At 47.3% G+C, this 20,803-nt stretch overlaps 1 protein-coding gene across 1 annotated transcript in view; it reads right to left on the bottom strand.

Annotated features, from left to right (window-relative positions):
- Positions 1-19,556, bottom strand: part of PRDM1 (PR/SET domain 1) — a 30,379-nt gene extending 10,823 nt beyond the window's left edge. The window contains exons 1-3 of the mRNA XM_074150729.1: positions 19,497-19,556; positions 9,808-10,056; positions 2,976-3,095 (exon numbers count right to left, since the gene is read on the bottom strand). Of these exons, the coding sequence (XP_074006830.1) occupies positions 2,976-3,095; positions 9,808-10,056; positions 19,497-19,556 (429 nt within the window). The remainder of the gene's footprint in view (positions 1-2,975; positions 3,096-9,807; positions 10,057-19,496) is intronic.
- Between the last annotated feature and the right edge of the window lie 1,247 nt (positions 19,557-20,803).

Below are 20,803 nucleotides of genomic sequence, written 5' to 3'. Positions count from 1 at the left end.
TATTCAAAGGCAAGTCCACAGTCACCTTTCCGTTTCTGCTTAGCCTCTGTAAGTATGGACAAATCATACCCAAATCTGAAACGCAGAGTACTCTCCCTGCGTGCAGTCTACCTGAGAGTCCTTTTCCTGGTGCTATGATCAACAAGTGGGTAATGCTAATGATTGCAGGTCTGAGTGCATGCTTGCATTAATGCTTTGAGTCACCTGTGTATAAGACTGACTGGCTGTGCTACGTCAGAGTCTTTCTCGCCTTTTTCTATGGCCTCTGTACTTGCAGTTTCCTACCACCTCCGCCCAAAGGTTTAAACTATGCAAACATCCTCCACCCCCCCAGAGTCCTAAAGCAACACTTGCTCATAGTTGGACTGTAGCCCTTTTGTAGAAAGGCTGGGCGAGGCAAAGATGAACTTCACCTGCCATAACTTAACGAAGACCTGGAGAGGAGCCAACTGATGAGAAGTCACTTTTCCTATCGAGGGACACGTTCTGGCTTGTCCGCAGAGGGGAAAGAAAACGTGAATCTAAAAACTTTTCAGCGACTTGGGGGGAAAGAAGTCCCAATCACTGAGAGAAGCTACTGTTTCTTGAAGTGGTAAGAACAGGAGAATTATTTTATATTAAAAAAAAAAAAAAAAAAAAATCAAGAAAAATCCAGGAGGCATGTTAGTTAAATTCATATCCCTTACTCTTGGGGGGAACTAGCTCTGTGCTGGACGAGATGGGGTTCCTGGGTTTTGCGAAACAGATGACCAGGCGAAAGCCAGACCTTGAAGCAGGAGCAGCTTGCACCAGCAGCGCACCTCGCTGAGCAGGAAATGCCTTTCCGAAGGGGAGACGGAGCTTATCTCGGGGGGAAAACACTCCAAGGTGTTTTCCTGCCTTTGCGTTCACACCATTGTCTTTCCTACCTACCTGGCCGGGCAAGCGTGCTGCCGACCAGCCAGGACCTCTCCTCTTCTCCCGGAGAGAGCTGCCTGCGGAGAGGGGCAAGGCAGCCTGGCCCTTTAATGTGGACCGTAAACACCAGAATCACTTTCTTTAAGAGTAACTTCCTGTAAACTGAGAAGGGGGAAATACATGTGGCCTCATCAAAGCAGCTTGCGAGAGATTTTGCGGTGTGTTTGTTATGAGAAAATGGAAGGGAGCCGGGCGAGTTGTGCTGTATCAAGAGGAGCCTTCGGGTTTCTCTGCTCACCTCGGCTCGCAAACTTCCAGGAACGCGGGGCTCCGGCGCTCGACGCCTGCCGCCGCTTCCCAAACCGGCCCTCCACGGCTCCCTCGGCAGGGCCGCGGATGCTGCCGGTCACCCTGCTCTGGTTGCGCCCCACCGGGCGCCCACCTATTCTGGGGAAGGCAAGACCAGATGTGCTGAGTCACGGCGCGGTTCCCAGAAATGACGTCGGCCCCGGGCGGCCCCGCTCCCCTCGCGCGGGCAAGGCGCAGGCAGCGTCCCCCCGCGCGCGCAGCAGATGTTCCCGCTCCTGCCAGCGAGCCCAGGATGCCTTTAATAACATGTGGGAAGTTATCTCCCACAATTTCCTTTGCATATGCAAGCCTGTTTCAGACCTCGAGGAAGGAATTCATTTTCGGTGCAGCAGTGTGTCTTGAACGAATCAAGAGATTATAACAGGGAATTTAACGATGCTTAGATGGCTCCTAGGATATTATTTCCGAAGATCCCTCTGCGTTAAGGCTTAAAATCACATCATGAGAATGATGTCATCTTTCTCGCTCCAATATATGAATGAAGTCCTGCAAGATGGTTAGCAGCCCCTCTTCCCAATGTTTGCCGTCTGATTTGCAACTGGCAGGGCTAGGCCTGGCATACAACTCCCTTCCTACGCCAGAAGCAAGCTCCCGAAAAACTCGGCTGTAAGAAACATTTTGTAGCCTTACGAACGTCAAAACAGCTGCCTGCTTTGTAAAAACACCGATGCAAATAACTGCCTGTGCAATGCTATATTACGTTGCACAAAGACAACCTGAGAAAACCAAAATGATGCAATTAGGTAGGAAGAAAGGGGTGTGGGGAACACCGGTGCTTGCCCTGGGTTTCACCTGGATGAGAGGTCGGGATATTGCTAAGGCAGGCAAGCACCTGGGCACAGAGGCTTGGATATACTCCCAAATCCACCGATTTAGACACAACCTAAATGGCCAGAAGGCAGCAAAACAAATCCATGGAAGGAGATGGGGCTGAAGGAATGTTCTCTAACAATTAATAATGGGTCTGTAAAGGAGATTGAGGATTATGTCAACTGATAAACTGGAAGCATATTCCCCAGCATAGACTTCCCAAGGCAAAACAAATTGGCTGGTGTTCCCTTCCAGCTTATACTACAGAGTACAAATTAGGCATCACCTCTAGTGTTTGTCTGCCGTTTAATGGATTTTTCTCTTCACTAAGGTCTGTGGGCTGCTCTTTTAACACTTTCTGAAGCGGACCAGAAAAGCTTATGACTTGAATGATATATGCTGAACACCACCACCACTGTGTTAGTTATAGCAGTTCTATTCAAAACCCAGGGAAAACGCCACAAAATGTATCATAATTCCAGAGTAAAAGATTATGCAGTACTTTCACAGCTTCTTCACAGCTAGAAAAATCAAGGATACGTGGTATTTACATAAACAAGAATGACTTTCCTTGGTGAAGAAATGCAAAATAACCTGCCCCTTCAGCAAGCACAACTATTTCTTTACACAATCAAGTACTGATGTGTTTCAGAAGACAGAGCTGGGAAGGGCTGTGGATCTCCCCTGCTCTCTCCACCCACACAGTCCCTACATCCAAGACAGCCAGGCTTTTACTTGGCTTAGTTCAGCCCATTGGCTCTGTTCGTGCCTGGCAGCGCACAGAAGTTGCCCCCTGTATTCACACACAGGTCTGAAGCAGGAAGTGACCCAGCTTCTCAGCTCTACTCATTTAGTGATCTGCTTACTGCAACAACATGGTGCTGTTTTTTCCTGCTTACCCGCCAAAAGTATTTTCTGTTCGCATTCTTGGGAACCGTATCGCTGGTATAGATCTCTCCTACCAGGGGTCCAAAGCGCGTTCCTTTTGGGATGTACTCTTTGCTTATAACTCCAGTGACCTACAAGAAGAGCAGCACAGGATCAGTTCAGTGCCTGTAGAAATCAAAAAGTCTTCCTCTCCCCTGTCCCCTGAACTTAAGAAGGTAAAGCAACCAATGCAAGAAATTTTTAGTGATAGGTCAACAAAACAGAAATAAGTTAACAATTGTGTTGGATATAGTATGACCAGTTTTGTTAGATACTAGCATCTTACCGAGACATATGGAAGCCAAAGATGAACACCGCCTGAAAAATGTGTTTTGTGGAAATACATTTACAAGAAGAAACAGTAAGCGAAATGTACAGAGACTGTCAGGTACCTTCAAAAGTTATTTCTCCTATCAAAGGCAACCTCCAAAAACCTAGTTCCAGTAAACACAACTATTCAATAGCTATCAATCACTTCACTGCTACAGAGCTCGCTTTTCTAATAAGTTAGGAACTGGAATGACTGCTCCTCCAGATCAAAATGAAACATCCTCCCCATCCCTACCCTCTTCGCTCTGTACCCGTCCTGATAGCTAAAAGGAGAACCAAAAAAAAAGACAACCTACAATTCTCTCACCAGCATACAGTGGCATACAAAACAGAGTATGAAATGGCTCTGGGCCATGTACTCACAGATCACCCTCTTTTATAAAAAGGAGGCAGCAGTTCCGGTAACATGTCAAGTGGGTTTGGTCAAAAAGGCGTAAGGGTTTTGATGAAAATGCTCCACTATGCTAGGTCTAAGAAATGTAGTCTAGTTGTTCAGCTTCCTTCTTGACAGTAATTATACCAAAAAAAGTCACTGACCACAAATCAGGAAGCAATTCATCATTATTCAGAAGAACGTGCCTTGGAGTAACCCTTTGCAAAACACTGCTGAGTTATTGGTTTTGTCTCTCTCTGTTCCTCACCAGTCTTCTTAAATTTAATGTATCCAAACAATGTTAGAAAACCAACAATTTTGTAAACCAAAACCCCAAGCCTTTTCAAGATTGATGCTGCTGCTCAGATAGTGGGGAAAAAAAGGAAGGTGAAAAGCCCATTAATTTGGTATTACAACCAAGCCTTCACAGCAAAATGTATTAATCGTATCCCCTTCACACATCGCGCCCCTTTCAGATCAAGGCAGGAACAGCAGAAGTGGCTGCTTCCAACCGGGAGTTGGGATTACTGCTGCCTGTACCCCGCAAGGCATCAACCTTTCTACCAAAGCAGGTTAGCACTCATCAGAGCCTGCAGATAGCTCACTCCAGCGAGCATTTCATTTTCTTTGTAACAGTCCTTCACAGCAAAGGACAGTAAAAACCCTGGACTGCAGACAGCACTTCACAAATCAGCTAAGACTTGTGATTTTCTCATGCTGCATTTTCTTCTGTTGTATCACCCTTGGTGTGAGAAAGGGAGAAAAACAGAGGGAGAAGTACTTGCCTGTGTATTGGTCAAGATTAAAAATCGCAGTAAACAACTAACACCTAGCATAATTTCACGTTAAATGTCAAAACAGAGGTGACAAATAGCAGCCAAGGAATCAAGGAGGTAATCCACCCGGAAACAGATTGCTGGGTGTACGTGGTGACTGTTTGTGCTTGTCTGTGTTTCAACATGTGTTTCAGCACACCACAAAAAAATTAAACATCAACAGTAGAGGTAGTTAAATGCTCCATTGATCTGTGCATCTGGACTGGAGAGAGAGAAAAGGGACTTCCAGAAATTTTCCTACACCTACCACAAGCTGAAACAAGCTCAGTGGCTCAGTTTTATTTTTGTCTTGCTTGTACATTTCTCATAGAGAGCTGAAAAAGGCAGATGTTCTTCTCATCTTCCCCATATATCTTCATTTACATCCATCTGCCCTCTCAAGAAAAGTTCACAACCAAGATACAGCACACCCTACCAGTTTTACTGCATGGTAGCTTGAGTTTTTTCACGGTTTTAAAATATCTTGGCCTTAATTAAAACAGCTTTAATGAAATTCTCAGAATCTCTAGAAATCAGTCCTCGAACTAGTCAACTTGAAACACTCACTGAACTGGCGTCTCTGACACAGCAGATACTTTTTGATATCCACCTTACAAGCAGTCTTTGCTTCTCCCCTGGTGCAGCTGAACATGAAGATGATTTCTTACCCTGTGCCCATCAGAAGGTTATTTTGGCAGAGGATGTTCTGCACATCCCTTTTGCTAAACCAGATTAAAGCTGTCCAGACAACTTTTAACCAAAGGTGGCTTTCTGGTCAGCAATTCTTGGCCTCCACTGTGCCCCCAACAAGCTCAGCTGCTGTGGTCAATGAGGGGTACCCCCCAGGACAGGGGTGCCGGCAGTGATGGGACAGGCTGGCTCCAGGCTGCCAGCAGCCCCCCTGCTGCTGCCAAAACGGGCTCCTGCCCTGATGCAGCTTAGTGGGGGGCGGGGGGTGGGCTTTACAAGAGGCCACGAAGTACAGAGCTGCCGAGGGCTTCTAGGCAAAACAGAGAAGAAACTCCACATCCTGAGCGGAGGGGAAGCCGTCTCCCGGCTGCCGAAAAGCTGTGGCAGAGAGGCATTTCAGACTTGTGTCCACCAGGTGTCCTTCGGCACATTGCTGCCTCTCGGCGACGAGACCTTCCGAAACAGCCTCGTGGCAAGGAACCACAGGGGAGCATGACCTGAGCTCGCTCCCCACAAATAAAAGCCTACTGCCCTTGTGCAGCCTTCTGGGTCTGCACCATGCCGTGTGGGAGCAACGCGCTATTTTCAGAACAATTTCCTCTCTACAGACACTTACCCCCTCTCTCCCTTCAAAGCTCCGAACTTTCAACACTCTTGCAAGCGAGCCGCTACCACATTTTCCCTTTCAGCAAAACAGCATTTCTAGCAGGAAGACGAGGCCAAACGTTAGCCTGAAGCCGTAGGGCCGGTTCCAGCGCTGCGGGCAGCTGCTGCTCCTGCCGAGGCCGGGCTGAGCTAACCCGCTCTCCCCTGGCTCCCAGCGGGACGGGATGCGCCGAGCGGAGCCGGGCTGGCGAGCGGGCCCCGGCTCCGACCTGGAGGCGCTGCGGCGGCCGAGCGGGTTGGCGGGGGAGAGCCCGGCCGCTGCGGGGCGGCCCGGCGGGGGGAGCCCCGGGGCCGGGGCCGGGGCCGGTAGCAGCCCCGGGCGGCGGCGGCGGCGGGCCTGGAACTGACCAGGGTCCTAATGCGGCGGCGGGGGCCGGCGGCCGGCAGCGGGGCGGCGGGCAGGGGCAGGGATGGAGCCCGGCGGGCCTGGCCAGCAGGCCGGGTGGCAGAGCCCCGCAGCCCCCGGGAGAGAGACGTGTGGGCTCCGGATCCAACATTTGATATTAAAAGGCGCTTTGGAAGACCAAGGCTCCTACATCTTCCTTTGCGCTGGAAGTAAACAACGACCCCTGACAATGCTGCAAAAGGAGGGTATTTTGCAACAGGACCACTAAACTGCTCTGAAAAATAAAAAAACAAACACCGAACAAACTCTTATTGGCTTCAGTGAAATAACACTATTCCCCAGACGCACACAGGGAAGGCCATCCCGGAATAACATTGATTTATTATTTTTTTTAACTACTAGTTTTACAGTTACATAAGCCTGAGTAAATTATACCCCTTTGTACAGTGACCGGTTTTCTAAAAGAGATGCCATGGAACAAAATGCTTTCAGATCGCTTCCTGGGTGATCTCATATAAAGGAAATAATAAAATAAAAGCAATAGGGAAGAGCAAGTGTCTGAGGTCAGCAAGGGACACTTTGTAATAGTTCTAAAACACTGCTTTCATCAAAATCACTGATTGAGGGTCTGTCTCTTAAGAAACAGACTTATCAGAGAAATACAGTAAGTTATGGGTTTGCTGAGATATGTTTCCCTCTGTCAAGCTCATGGACCAGGAGGCACTAGTAATACTGAAGACAGCAGAACAACTGGCACTTTATATCAAGAAGGGCTGTTCGGGCTTTAAGGACTGAGACCACAGGGAAAAAAATATTGAAAAAAGTGTTTTTAAATGTCTGCATGAAAAAGATCATTCACATATGGCCTTCTAGAGCATGATTTTGGCACTGCGTTTCATCGTTTTTTGTCAATTGCTAAAACTGGAGCAAAGGATAAATAATTCACGCATAGAAATAAATAAATGACTTCATGCAAATCTAGCAGCCTAAAATGTTACGAGCAGTAGTAATTCATTTTTTAAAATGCTGACACATACTGTGAACTCATACCGAAAAATGTGTCCTTCAGAAAAATCCCTGATCAAGATCCAAAAATAAACAAGAATATGACGCGTCATGGACTCCCTCGCAAATTCAATAAACCTTTAAAAAGGAGCTACTCACTTCACAAAGCATGCAAGGAAAAGAAACACGAAAAGCAACCCTCCCCAAACAACAGCCGTTGTACTTCCTCCCTCCTAAGCAGGCACGCAGTACTTTTCCTACTTCAAGCGGAGATATAATACTAATCATGACAACACCAGGATTTCATGATCTAATCGTGACAGTATTAGCATTTCACAAGCGATGTATTTTATATGTTTTTGTCAATAAACTGACTCAGCATTTCAAACTCTCGACCAGATGAAGCCACAGCTCTCCCCAAAGTTAACAATGAAGACAGCTCACATCTGAAACCCACTGGCAAACACGCACGCATGCATCCCCTGAAGTCTTACCTCATCCTTTCGCAAGTGAAAAAAACCCACCCTATTGGAGCTGTCAGGACTCCAGTGGTTTTCCATAAGGTCAAAACCAGAATCAGGCTCCCTCGCTGACCCCACAAACACTGATGTGCGAAAGCAACACGCACCCAATCCTGACCCCAATGAACAAAATCAAACTTGGAAGGCAGACAGAAAAAAATAATATTTCACATCAGAAGTTGCTAGAATGCAAGGAGATTATGCCATTTACAACTATTTCACCCTGCAGACAAGTAGCAAACGAGTGACCTGTCCAGACATTCACTGGACTGTAGGTTTCCCAGAAGGCGGGGGAAAAAAAGGATCAGATCGGCCCTTTTTTTCAGAGTTACCTTAGAAATAGTCAGGGTTTGAAAGATCCTATTGCTTCTTATGGTAGGTGCTATTCAGCGCAAATAAAAGACCAGGGGGAACTCTGGAGAACAAAAGGAGGATGTCCTATATTCAGACTCCCACTAGCAGGGAGCTGCACGGGTCACATTTTACAAGGCAGAACCAGGAATCTTTCAACGACTTCTCTCTCCCCCCATGTCTTACACAGAGACGGCAGCAATCCTCCTACCCTGATTCACTGACCTGAGCTATAGCGTAAGGAAATTACATCTTGGTGTTTCCAAACACAGCACTGGGAATTTTGAAAGCTCCTCGGACGTCTCCTGCCACGGAGGCAGAGAGAGCGAGCAGCCTGAGCAGCCAGTCAGTCACCAGCTGGCTGCCGAGGATCTGCCCGAGCTGTCACGCTGCAAGCTCATCCTTCAACCAAGAAATCCTCCTGTATCACTCAGTGGAGTTGCAGCTTTATCTCCCCCCAAAAAGTAAGACCTATCTAACGATGCAATAACACAAAACAAGCTTTTGCACTTTTTTTTTCTGGAGTGTGTCCTTTCTCTGCCAAAGTTCTTCAGGGCAGGGCAGGGCAGACGGGAAGAGAAGTGATTTTACAGAAGAATTTAGCTTTAACCTCTTACCAAACCTACTAGGCACTGCATTAGGCACTGCCAAGCTAAATTCCACAGTGCCAATACCCTCCAGCTGGGGGTCCGGCCCTCTTTCTCTACGCAGGACTAAACAAGTACCTACTCTGGAAGGAAATATTTGATAGGCACGGATGAGTGTACCTCTTCTTTTCAGCTCTGTGGTCAGTGTGTTTAGCCAAGTAGAAGCACAGGTAATAGCTGCTATACCACAAGTCTCAGCACAAGGAGAAATGAAGGGTTGTCCCTTGGGTTATTACCCCGACGAACATCACACCTAGCTATAATAGCTACTCTGTATGAAGGAGTAAACACAAACCCAAATTGCTCATCCGGGCTCATTTCTATCCAGCCCTTCTGAAACAACAACAAAGAATGTACCCACTCCAGGGACAAGGATAGGACAGACTCGCACGGCTAGCTACCAGTGAAGATACTGCCCCAGATAAACAAAAGTTACTTTAAGCTATGTCCACCCTTCTGTCAAGTTCGCTACAGTTCTACCATCACTTCCTTAACCGATACACTGGAGTTTGTAAGAATTTAGGAAGTTGAGAATACGGTAAGCTCACGAAAAGAATAAAGCAATTTCATAACCAAAGGGAAAACAAAAAGAAATAATTAAACACATTTCCAGGAATTTTTTTTTTTCCCTCTACTTTTTTTTAAAGCTATTTATTGGACAACCGAGGCACTTTAATCTCTGAGCCAGAGGCAATGAATGGTCCTGGCAAACAGCAGTCTAGAAATTGGCACAGACAACCACCACACAGTTTAAATATGCTTATTCAGATGCTGTTCAAATTGTGTGAAAATTTAACTGTTTGCGAATTGGTACAGAACCAGTTTCAGGGATAGGCTGGCTGCGATTTCCAGTGAAAATACTACATGATAGATGACCAGCTCACAGTTTCTTACAAGACTCATTAGGGTCCCATCTTAAAAGCCAGCAGACAGCCTTTGTTGCTGATGGTGGTGTGGGGTGTGCGTGTTAAAGAATGGAAGCCAGGGTGAGCACACACTTTCCAAAGCGCTGTGATTTGGCTTGTCTGACTCCAACCTTCCCGAGAGCATTGCCGCTTACCTCTTTGCAGTTAGATGCATATTTGAAAGTCAAGTTCCTTGGCAAGGAAGCCTCTGCCTGAGTTAGGGTGCCTCCGTCGGCACTGGGATCCAACGGGTGATCATTTACAATGTACGTGCACTTCTCTTCAAAATCAGCTTCTGTCCACAGAGTCATGTCAGCATCCTCCATGTCCATTTTCATTGTCCACTCTCTCCCTTTCACCAGATTCTTGAAACTCACAGCGTCCGAGCTACACTGTGTAGCAGCCTGGAAAATAAGAAAACAGCCTTTAATCCTCATTGTCCTTCAGTGTTGTGGTTTCCGTTGAGACAGCGTGACTAATACAGTAGTCTGTGACACTTTAAAAGCGTATGCAGGATAGTTGGTACAGTTGAGTAATAGCCAAAAAGCAGTGTAAACGAAGCTTCTCTGACTGAAGCAAGCACCTCAAAACGCCAGCCTTGGTAATAATGAGGAGGGAACAAAAACAAAGAGGAAAAAATCCCTAGGCTGACAACCGCTTTACCTTTTTCAGACCCTTTCCTTAATGCCTCAGAGAGAAAAAAAATATTCCATGCTGCAGAAAACGTGGGGTCATGGCCGCAAGACCACTTAGTCGCCTGTGGAAAAGCTGCCTCAAAAAAGTGTCACAAACAAGGAGAGGAAGAGGAAAGGAGCTGCTGTCTGCGTCTGAATGAAGCTAAAAATGGAAAGTGCACGTTGGAAGAGCGGAACCCAGCCTTGCCTCTTCCAAATGGGGAAGCCTGAACTTTCCCACCGGCTTTCAACACACAAACAACTTTCAAAACAACCTGGCCCCCCCGCCTCCTCCCGACGTCCCCTTATCCTTTGGCATGGAAGGCTGAGAAAGCCGACATCCTGCCAGCATCACTGCAGCAGCAGCAGCAGCCCTGCACAAAGCACTGCAACACGTTCCCGGGGGCGTGGGGGGGGAGAAGAAAAGGAGCAGGGGAAATAAATAAAGTAAATAATTTAAAAAAGTTTTTCTATCCTTATTAACTTTGACGGTACCTCTGAGAATTACTATCGCAAAGCCCTGGATGGGAGTCTCGCCGGACAATTCCACCAAGTCCTTCAGCCTCTCTGTCTATTTAGGACACTGTTATCAAACCTATCCCCAAACAGGTCCTAGGTCGGGCTCTTTCCGTAAGGTTCATCAGGGACAAAAATCTGTGCCTACGCCGGTAGCCGGGAATGACGCTCGAGCCCGGTGTAAAATCCCTTCGTTTCTTCCTTTTCGGACAGGCAGCTACGCTGAGACTCACACCCCTCCTCCGGGAACAACGAAAACGCCAAGACTGGAAGCGCACGATCCCCCAAGGCAGAGGTTAAGGGCTGACCGACTCCGGGTTGAGTGCAGACCCCCGGGCCCGCCTCTCCCGCCCCGGGGAGGCCCGGCCGGCCCGGCTGAGGCGGGGGGTGGCGGCGGGCGGGCGGCTCTCCCCCAGGGCCGCCGGGGGACAAGCCCCGCGTCCCGTCCCGACTGCGAGCCGAGGCGGGCGGTGCTATGGTTGCCGGCTCTCGGCGTTAAAAGGGGGAGAAGGAGGTTAATAGCGAAACTCGGGGCGCGGGGGGGCGTGTGTGTGTGTGTGTGACAGTTGCGCGGCGGAGCGAAAGGGTTAATGCTGATCAGCGGAGCGCTCCCGGCCCGGGAGAGGCGACGAGAAGGAAACTTTCCCTCCGTCCTGCGGGCGCCGGCGAGAAAGAAGGAGCCGGGGCGGCGGAGGAGGGGGGGTGAAGGGAAGAGGGGGTGGGGGGAGGTGGGAGGGGGGGAAAGGCATCGCGCTCCTTTCCTTACCGGGGCAGCGTCCGCGCGCCTCTCCACAGCGAAGCCCACCGTCGGCGGCAACCCTGGCTCATCTCTACAGAGTAAACATTCCTCCTTCCTTCCAGCGGCCGGCTCCCCGGGAGACTGACTCACACCTCCCGCTCCTCCCCCCCCCGCTGTCAGACAGGTGCCGCCGCCGCCGCCGCTGCTGCTCTTGCCGCCGGGGAACGCTGGGGGGCCGCCTGCCACAGCCGCGCGCACCGCCCGGCCCCGCGCGCACCGCCCGGCCCGGCCCCTCCCTTCTCCCTCACGGGGCGGGGAGGTGGGGCTCTACCTGCCGCCCTGCTGAAATTATTATCATTATTACTAATTGTTTTATTTTATACTTTTTTTCCTCCCTTTTCGACCAAGAGGCGACAGACGGGGAGGCTCCCCCCCCCCCCCCCCCGCGTAAGTGGGGAGACCTGGGTCGGGCGGGCACCTCTGGGCTTGGCGGGAAGCGAGCGTGAGCCCGTTTTCACTAAAAATCTGTTTTTCTCTGCTGTTTTTAAGCTCCGGAGGTCAACATGTACCCACTTCGTTCTCCCTCGATTTGTCTAGATAGAACTCTATTAAAAAAAAACAAACCAAACCAATTAAAACGATTCCCAGGTTCCGAATACCACCTAAAACCCGATTTAAACCTTAACACGTACAGTGCTTCACTTGATATGACCAGTTTGGGAGTTTCAGGGTTCTGATTTTATCCCTTCCCAGCATCTCTCTCTAATCAACGCTTGTAAAAGGAATTAGGAAAAACATTTCCGTTTCTTCCTTCAGGAACAGTCTCCCCCTCCCTCAGCGGCTGCCGGGAAGCCGACATGGCAGGAGCGGGGCAAGGCCGGCGGCGTACCCAGCCTCGACGCCTCTTTCACCGAGAGGCAAGAAAACGAGCTGTCACCTTGCGCGGAGCGACAGGTAAGCGACCGCCCGGGAGCAGGCTGGGGATGGAAAGAGGATTGGTAGAGCAATTAATCAATTAGCAGACCCTGCATCCCCCCCTTTTTATTCCCCCCCCCCCCCCCCCCCAATCCAAGTCAGCGTGCTGGCTGAAGGAAGGACATCCTGTGATGATGGCATACAATGTCCTGTTTGTTTATTATTAAGAGCATTCCTGCTTCTCATTACCAAACAACCAGATGCCTTACTTCCTTCAGTGGTCCTGTCTCTTCAGTGAGGCGTCCTCGGGCTCTGAGGAACGGTGATGCACAATTCCATTTATAGCCATCGACAGCCCACTGTGAACGCGAGCTGCTGCACTGCCAGGCAACTCTACTGCACTTTTCCTTCTTCTCACCCGGCTGTGAGTGTATTTCTCATCACTTTCCCGGCACTTTACGTGGCAGCTAGTTTCACATTCCTCTTTTAAACACATGCATACTTATATTTTGGGGTGATCTGGGTGTTACATACTTCTTCACAGGAAAAAAGGGAGAAAGAGGGAAAAAAAAGCACGTTTTATGCAGTCGGGTGCCTGTCTGTCTCTCTGATGGGTGTACACATGTCCCTTTCCCTTAACCTGCTCCTCCTCCCTCTGATAAAAAGACGTGTGGAAACGATTACTTGCCATTTTCGGTCTGCGATGCTGAGAATAGTATATCTGTGTAAAGACCTTCCGTATGCGCTAACACAGGAGGGCTCGTGGCAGCCGACATAAGTAGGGCAACTGCTTGCAAGTGAGCGTCCTGGCTTAACTTCCACCACGGCGTAATTCCACAAGAGAGGTGGCCCGAGCACTGGGCTGAAGGATATAAGTGTAATTGGATATACCCGGTAAAACCGAGGCACATCCAAAATGAGGTCTAGGAAGGCTCTGAAGTAGGAAGAACCATTCATTAAAGGAGAGAAATCCGGCCTACTTGATTGGGTTAATTAACTGATGCTGAGTCACACCACACAGAACAGAAAAACAATGTAGTCATACTGAAGGTGATTATTTTACCGAAAAATAGTCTCACTCTGAGAGGCAGCTGTTTCAGAGCTTTTCACTTCCCTGTTAGCTTGAAAGAAAAAAAAAAAAGGGGGGGAGGGGGGCAAAAAAAAAGGGTTAATGTGTTTCCTTCAGGGGCTGATCTTAATGTGAAGGAGGGCAGGAGAAAAGCAAATCTGCCTTTATACGAACTGAGAATGCTTTTGGGCAGGAGAAGAAGAGGAAGCAGAGATTAGATCAGATCAGATGAAGTGAAATATTCGTCAGGACGAGAAGAGGATGCCAATATCCCAGGTCAGTGCGGCTCCCTTCCCAGAGCCTGGGGAGCTGAGTACAGACTATGAAGCCTACAGACTTCAAATAACTCCGTGGCACACTCCGAGGCTATCCTGAAATTAGCTCCAGGTGTCTCAGTGAAGCTGAGCCCACAACTACTGTAGCACAGGAGAAGGGATTTCACTGGTGTGCAGGTCTAGCCTAATGGTGCCTGATCTGGAATAAAACTAAGTTTATCAAGAAAGAAGAGACAGAAACAAATTGTTAAGAATGTGTACTGAAGTAAGAATCACAAAGGAAACTCTGCCATTAAAGAAATATATAGACTGACCTTCTGACCTTCCTCCTTAATAGAGAAACATAAAAAGACGCCCTGTTCAACCAGCAGTTTTCTGCTCTTTTATAGAAATCTTTCATACCAGTAGCCGCTATTGTCTGGAATGTGCAATCTCAAAATATTGTTCATTTCAAAAAGAACATTTTTAGTCATATTTTCATTTTTTCCTTCTCGCTCATAGAAAACCTCAATTACCGTATTAATCAGCATTTCTCAGGCAGCTCTCTCTGCAGCAGCTTTCAGCCTGGCAACAAATCATGAATGGCCCTAACAGCTCTGATCTCAGAAATCCCCATCCATTTCCTTTGATGCTATCACCACTTCAGCTCAACAACAAGCCTGCGCCACTCGGCTGCCGCTGCTGCTGTTCTCCCTGCGCCTGCGAGAGCTGCAATCGTAAGGGGAAGAAGGAGGGAAGGGAGCTGGCTCTAATAGATGAAACTTCTTTAGAAAGTTGGGGGGGGGAGATAAAATGCACACAAGAGATTAAAGCGGAGTCTCATTTTCACATCCTCCTCTTCCCCTTACCCAAACAAGGTCAGTGGCAGATTGACCACATCAAGAGTAACTACCAGACCCACCCCCATTTCCCACTTCCTGCATGTAGGCATCCTTGTGCTGGTAAACATTTGGGGACCAGTTGTGGTCATTACTCGGAGAAGGTACATGATGTAGTTGCACGACTGCACAGCTTTTAAAGCCAACCGAGAAATCAAACTCAAAGAACTTGCTTTCAAGTTCTGCCGAGATACACCCATGTTTTGGGGCCACGTTTCTGAAAACGTGGTTGCTGTCAGATTCGAGGGAAAAAGAGAGACACAGCGCCCTGTGCAACAGCAAAAGTTAAAGCCGCCTTCTCACAGACTGTCCTGACCTTTACAAAACACAGCCTATAGGCTTCAGATACCATCTCAGAGGCTTTGTATGCCCTAGACTACTTCAGCATGGTATTGCCTATAAAGAGAGAAATTAAAATTGCACTTGAATCTACATGAAGGTTTTTGCAAGGGCATTTGGGGTGGTGTATGTTGTAGCCAGGAGGCTTTTGAATTAACACACACTGCTTTCAGGGACTGCCTTTAATTACAGAGCACCCTGGTCATTGCCTCGTAGCGTTTCCAAATGCCTTCACGTTTATTTTTGTCTCGGCTGTGCAATACCAAGTGCAGATCTTTTGGCTGCACTCTCAGCTACTGCCTAGTGCAAGCCTTAACATCTCTTTTGATTTTTGTTGTTTTATCCTCTCAAGAAATTTTCCTTAAAAAGAGAAAAAAGGATTCTAACTAAAATACCATATCCCTTTTTGTTTCCAGCTAGGCCTTATTAAAATACTGCTCAGATGACTTACGAATAAGCCAAAACAACCCTTCTCCAATGGAAAAAACATTCTTGCAGCACACAGAAGCAAGAACTAAGCTTCAGCCATTTCCTCTTGTTGAGGCTCAAGCTCGAGAAGAAGGAGCCCAGGCTGTCTGGGCCTCCTGTCAGGAGGGCCAGAAGTCACTGTGAGAAGCTGGGCTTCTCCTCACTGCCAACGCAGCAGAGCAGCAAAGACGAAACAGTCTGAAGCCACTCACTCTTGTTTCCCAGGAAGCAAGCTGGGGTGAAGGTATTGAGAAAGCAGCAGCGGCTTTATCACTGCACTTTTTTTCCAGTGTGGAAGAAGAAAGCAGAGTTTAGGGTCTGGACTAAACGTAAGGAGCCATCTCTTTGTCCCTTAAGAGAAGGGAAATGCCTCAAAGCAAAGACCACAGATCTTCCCCTCTTGGTTACCATCAGCCTTCCCATCACACTTCTGAGCAATGGTGGTCTTGGAAAAGGTAGGGATGATAGCCAGGAGCCCATACAACAATGCTTGTATTGTCTTTGCATGTTTCTACCAACCCAAGTTTATACCAGACAAGAAAAACTGAGCACAAAAAAACAACCTTCCACACCCTAAACACGGACTTTTGAAGATTCTGACCATAGCAACTGAGTCTGAGGAAAAATGAATGAAAACAGGCCAAGCCATTCCAACCCCTTTCCAACCTTACTAGTGACAGAGGACTGTCAGATGAGGAAAGGGTGTGCTTTTGGGTAATTCTCCTTTAAAATAAGCTGGTTTCCAGATTGTTATGGAGGAGGGATGGGAGAATATACATACATTAGCAGGCCCACTCCTGTGACTATTTCAAAGATATCACCCCCACAAACAAACTCAAACCAAGAGCTTGTTTCAAAACAAGAACTCAGAATTAATTGCTTCAGCTTCCATGTCTCTTCCCAACTTGGCAGTCATGACACTTTTTGGGGTATTCTCTCCACAGCCTGCCTGGTAAGTCACAGTGAGTTGAACCACAGTGAAATTTCAGACTCTGTTCCTGCGCAATTCATTTTTCATTTCAGATAACTCACCAGGCTGCCCAGTCTCGTGAAGCTGATGAACACAGCAGAAGGAGGGTGAGATCCATGGGTGGAACCACGCCACTTTTCTCAGACAAAGAACTGGCCACAGAGCGCATTTCAAAACAGATTAACAAAAGCAACAGCTACACACCATGACAAAGCGCATATGGTAGAAACAAAAATATTTACCCACAGATTATCACAGATCCAGCAACACAACTACCGTGGCACCTAGGACCAAAGGATTCAAAATAGTGACTGTACATTTAGAGCTGATTTAGGGAAATCTGGCAGGGATGGGCTGAAGGACCACTTTTTAAGCTTCTCAGAGTACAGTTGCCGTTTCTCCACCTTTCCTACCCCACAGTGGTGAAATAACAGTCTTTTCATACCTGTGTGTTGGCTGGGGGAGGGAAGAATTCCTCTGCTATTAAACACAACTTCTCATTAAATAGTTGACACCTTATCCTTCTTTAAATGTTGTAATGTTTACTTTGCAAAACCCAGGAAAGCTTTTAAAATAAAGATAGCAAAGAGATTCTTAAGCCGGGTGTCCTTGCTTATCTGCTCTTTATCAACCAGCTATTGTTTCTGGAGGAGCTCGTTGGGGAAGGTGGAGCAAAGGGGGTTAATGTTCAATAGGTATCTATCAGTTCCCCTGAAGGAATAGCGCTGCTGACAGAAGGGCAACACTGGGCTCTCAGCTACTTCCTGCAGAATGTGACAAACCAGAGAGAGAAAAAAAAACGAGGGCTGCAGCTACTACTTCCCCCCCCCCCCTTTTTTTTTTCTCCCTCTCCCAAAACAACTAGTTTTAAGAAAGACATTGTCCTTAGGAAAGATAATCCCACAATAGAGAGTCCATTAGAGGTATTAAAGCATTGGCAGCGCCTGATCTACAAGAAGGGCTCTGTCCTGACAATAGACAATTAAAGCTGATAAATCTGCACTACTTGTTGCCGTTCTAATTCCTCGTAATTGTATGCTACTTGTCCCTGCCTCCTGCGTCCAGGGATGAAGCATGCTTCTTTAATCTCCAGAGTACCTGACCTAGTTCCTATGTGGTCTTTTCAGGACCTGTTTTCTTCCCATCTGGACTTCTTCCCTCCTACTCTCCTTTCCTGCTTCCCTCCCCTAAGCATTAAGAAGAGGTTACGATAGAGGGCACAGAAAACACCAGAGCACAGCACCCGGATCAATAATTCTGGAGCCCCAGACAATGCACTAATCTGCAATAACAGCTAATCATGGTCAATTTGGCACACCAGTGATTAAACTGTACTTTTCATTAGGCTCAACAAGTAGAGCAGACGCACACTGACAATTCAAACTGCCCTATCAGTAAGAGCTGCCAAACTCGCGTGCACTTCGGCGTTTGTAGTTGCTGCATCACCAGTCTTGCCAGACCAGGCGCTTTGCAGGGGCTTATCTTCTCCTTTTGACATTTTATGGACTGTGACTCTTAGCTGCGTTTTCCATAGCTTTATTTCCATAAGTCCCTGCCTGGCTTTACTACCATGAGCACTCCTAGTCAAAGGGCTCAGCGGGCAAAATTGTGATGTGCTGCACAGGACACTGAAAAACGATCATTGCAATTACATGTTCCCCCCTGGTGCTGACAATATTCTTGGTTTTATTTTACATCTCAAAGATATTTGGTGTTTTTCTCAAATGACTTGTGTTTTTTTTTTGAGGAACACTTGGAAGCCTACCGGTAACAAAGCAGAAGCATCAAAATATGCATCACAAGACTTAAAAGAGAAAAAAGGTAGAAATTACCTTGCATCTATTTATTTTTCAAACTGAACTGTTCAGCCAACCTCACAAAACATTTGAAGACTGATTTGCATTTTCTTTTTTTCACCAGTAGGTGAACAAGTCACTACTGTGTCCACTTTAGAAATCCACAAAGTTATTAACCCTTACATGCCATTTTGACAGTGACCTTCCCATCACCCTCATAGAACAATTTCTTCTGACAATAATTTCTTCTGGTTACAATCGTACCTAGTGGACCTATTTTGCAAACTGCTCTGGAAGCCTCACCCAAGAGTTTACCACAATCTTTAAAGCACAGCACCAAATTCCAGGACTCCTAGAGACCGACCCCACACACTCAGGGGTCTCCTTCTGTTTAACTTTAGCTTATCATCCTTGTATTAACTTGAATAAGTGTTAAAACTGCACTCCAAGTTGCTCTTAAAAAAGAAAAAAAGCAAAGAAAAAAAAAAGAGAGCGTGGAAGATGTCAAACGAATGCAGGAAATGTCTATTCTACTATTAATATTAATGAATCCCTAATGCATTTGCAACCCACTTGAGGTAAGTCAGTAGAGTTCTTCTGACAGCTATTCCTCATCAAACTACCACTGCTAAAGATGTTGATGCTTTCCCTTTTGCTTTGTAATCTTTAAACCAAGTGTAAATCGCACCACAGCCTACCACAAAATAATGTATTTTATCCTAAGTGATACACAAAGCCCTGGAGACAGAGGTTTAAAGCAGCGCACATGTCCGCTCAATTTATCATTTTAAGATAGGAAGCTGCCGCAACAAACAAAACACCTCCTTGAAAGTGGGACAGCAGCAGATTGCGGTGCAGAAAGCCCTGGGATCTTTTGTTTTCCTGGAGCGCAACAACGGGGCTTCGCAGAGAAAGAGACAACAGCCTCCCCTTGCTGAAATCTAAATCAGTTCATATAGGAAAGCCTGCCAACTGCTAGTTAGATGGTAACAAAATATTGCAGATAATTCACTTTTCACGATAAAGCAGAAACAAGCAGGCATGCAGCACCCAGCAGGGGCTCAACTGATAAAACGGTGTCAAACTCAAACCATTTGTCAATTGGGAGGGAAGAGAGCAAGCTGAAGGATGGACTCAGGAAGTAGATTTATCTAGTGCGACACATTAACTAGTATAAATACTAAGGAAAAAGTAAACACATTTACCCAGCGGTATCTCCAGCCAGCAAAGAAAAGGCTTCTGAGCCTCAGACCCGCGCTGGCCATCTAACCACTCAGCTGTCAGCTGCAACAGCAGCAGCATTTTTCTTCCTGTGCACGATTGCAATGCCATTTAATTCATGGCACTAAAAGGTTTTATTAAAAGCATACATTGTAATTAAGCAAAACAAAAGCGTGACTCCTCTGCTGCTCTAAGTCTCCTCCCTCCACCCAGTAGCCAAAACAATAAAACCACCTTGGCAGCAAACAAGTCAGGTAACATACCCCGGAGAAGCGCACAGATTTGCTATATAATCATTTACTTTGTGTCTGGCTTGCTCAAAACTGCCTTATCAAAAACTTCTGTCCTGGAGGCTCCCGGGGCGGCATCGGAGGGGGCTGACAATGCGGGTCAGGCACAGCGAGTCGCCAGCAGCGTAATGTGGGGCACACAAACAAACTGGAATAATGCAGGGCAGGAGGGCTCTTCGGACCTATGCTTTCCATAGTGAAAGTCTGCACAAATAACACAGATTGCGGGCAGCACCGCTCCGCTGCAGTCACCGGGAAAAAGGGAAACGGTTGGAAGGGATCCCGGGTACCAGCCCACAGCCACGTAAACACACCTTGTGCCCGCAACGCCCTAATATCAAAGGATGGCACGTCACATCAGCAAACCATTCTAACACTCAACCCAACCCCGAAATTCAAAAATTAAGAGCAAAGTAAGTAATCTGCATCATCATCCCCCCGCCCCCCCCCAACCCCCAAATAAAAAGAAAAAGGAGTTATACAGCACATTTCTTTGTTCAGCTGTACCTTCATGTGTCTGCACAGCACAGGTTCCCCACCTCCAGCTCATGCATCTCAGGATTTTAGTCCATATGGGAAGTCTGTCATTCACTATGGCACCCTGACACATGCGCACACACACACGCACGCACGCACACACACACACACGCTCGCACCCCCGTACATGCACACCGCACCCGTGCTCTCGCTCCTCAACACGCACTGCCTGGAACCGCTCTGAGGATTTTAGAATTTCCTCTTGCTAGCAGATTCCTCCCTCCCCTCGCATCCACTCCACCCCGTTCTGTAATTAGGCTTAACAAGAGCAATTAACAAAACAAACTCCTCTCCGCCTGGTGGCCTGATAATTCTGATTGTCATAATGTATTAAGATGTGTAAGCCAGTTTAAAATAAAGGTAAATTACCACATTGCACAAGGGCCATTTTGCACCTATTTTTACTGCTTTTATCATAGGGACAATGAACATTCAGCCACGCCTTTAATCTGAAGCAGAAAAAA

This window comes from Numenius arquata, chromosome 7, assembly GCF_964106895.1.
Source record: "Numenius arquata chromosome 7, bNumArq3.hap1.1, whole genome shotgun sequence".
NCBI classification, from domain to species: Eukaryota; Metazoa; Chordata; class Aves; order Charadriiformes; family Scolopacidae; genus Numenius; species Numenius arquata.
This window is presented reverse-complemented; position numbering and strand designations above follow the sequence as displayed.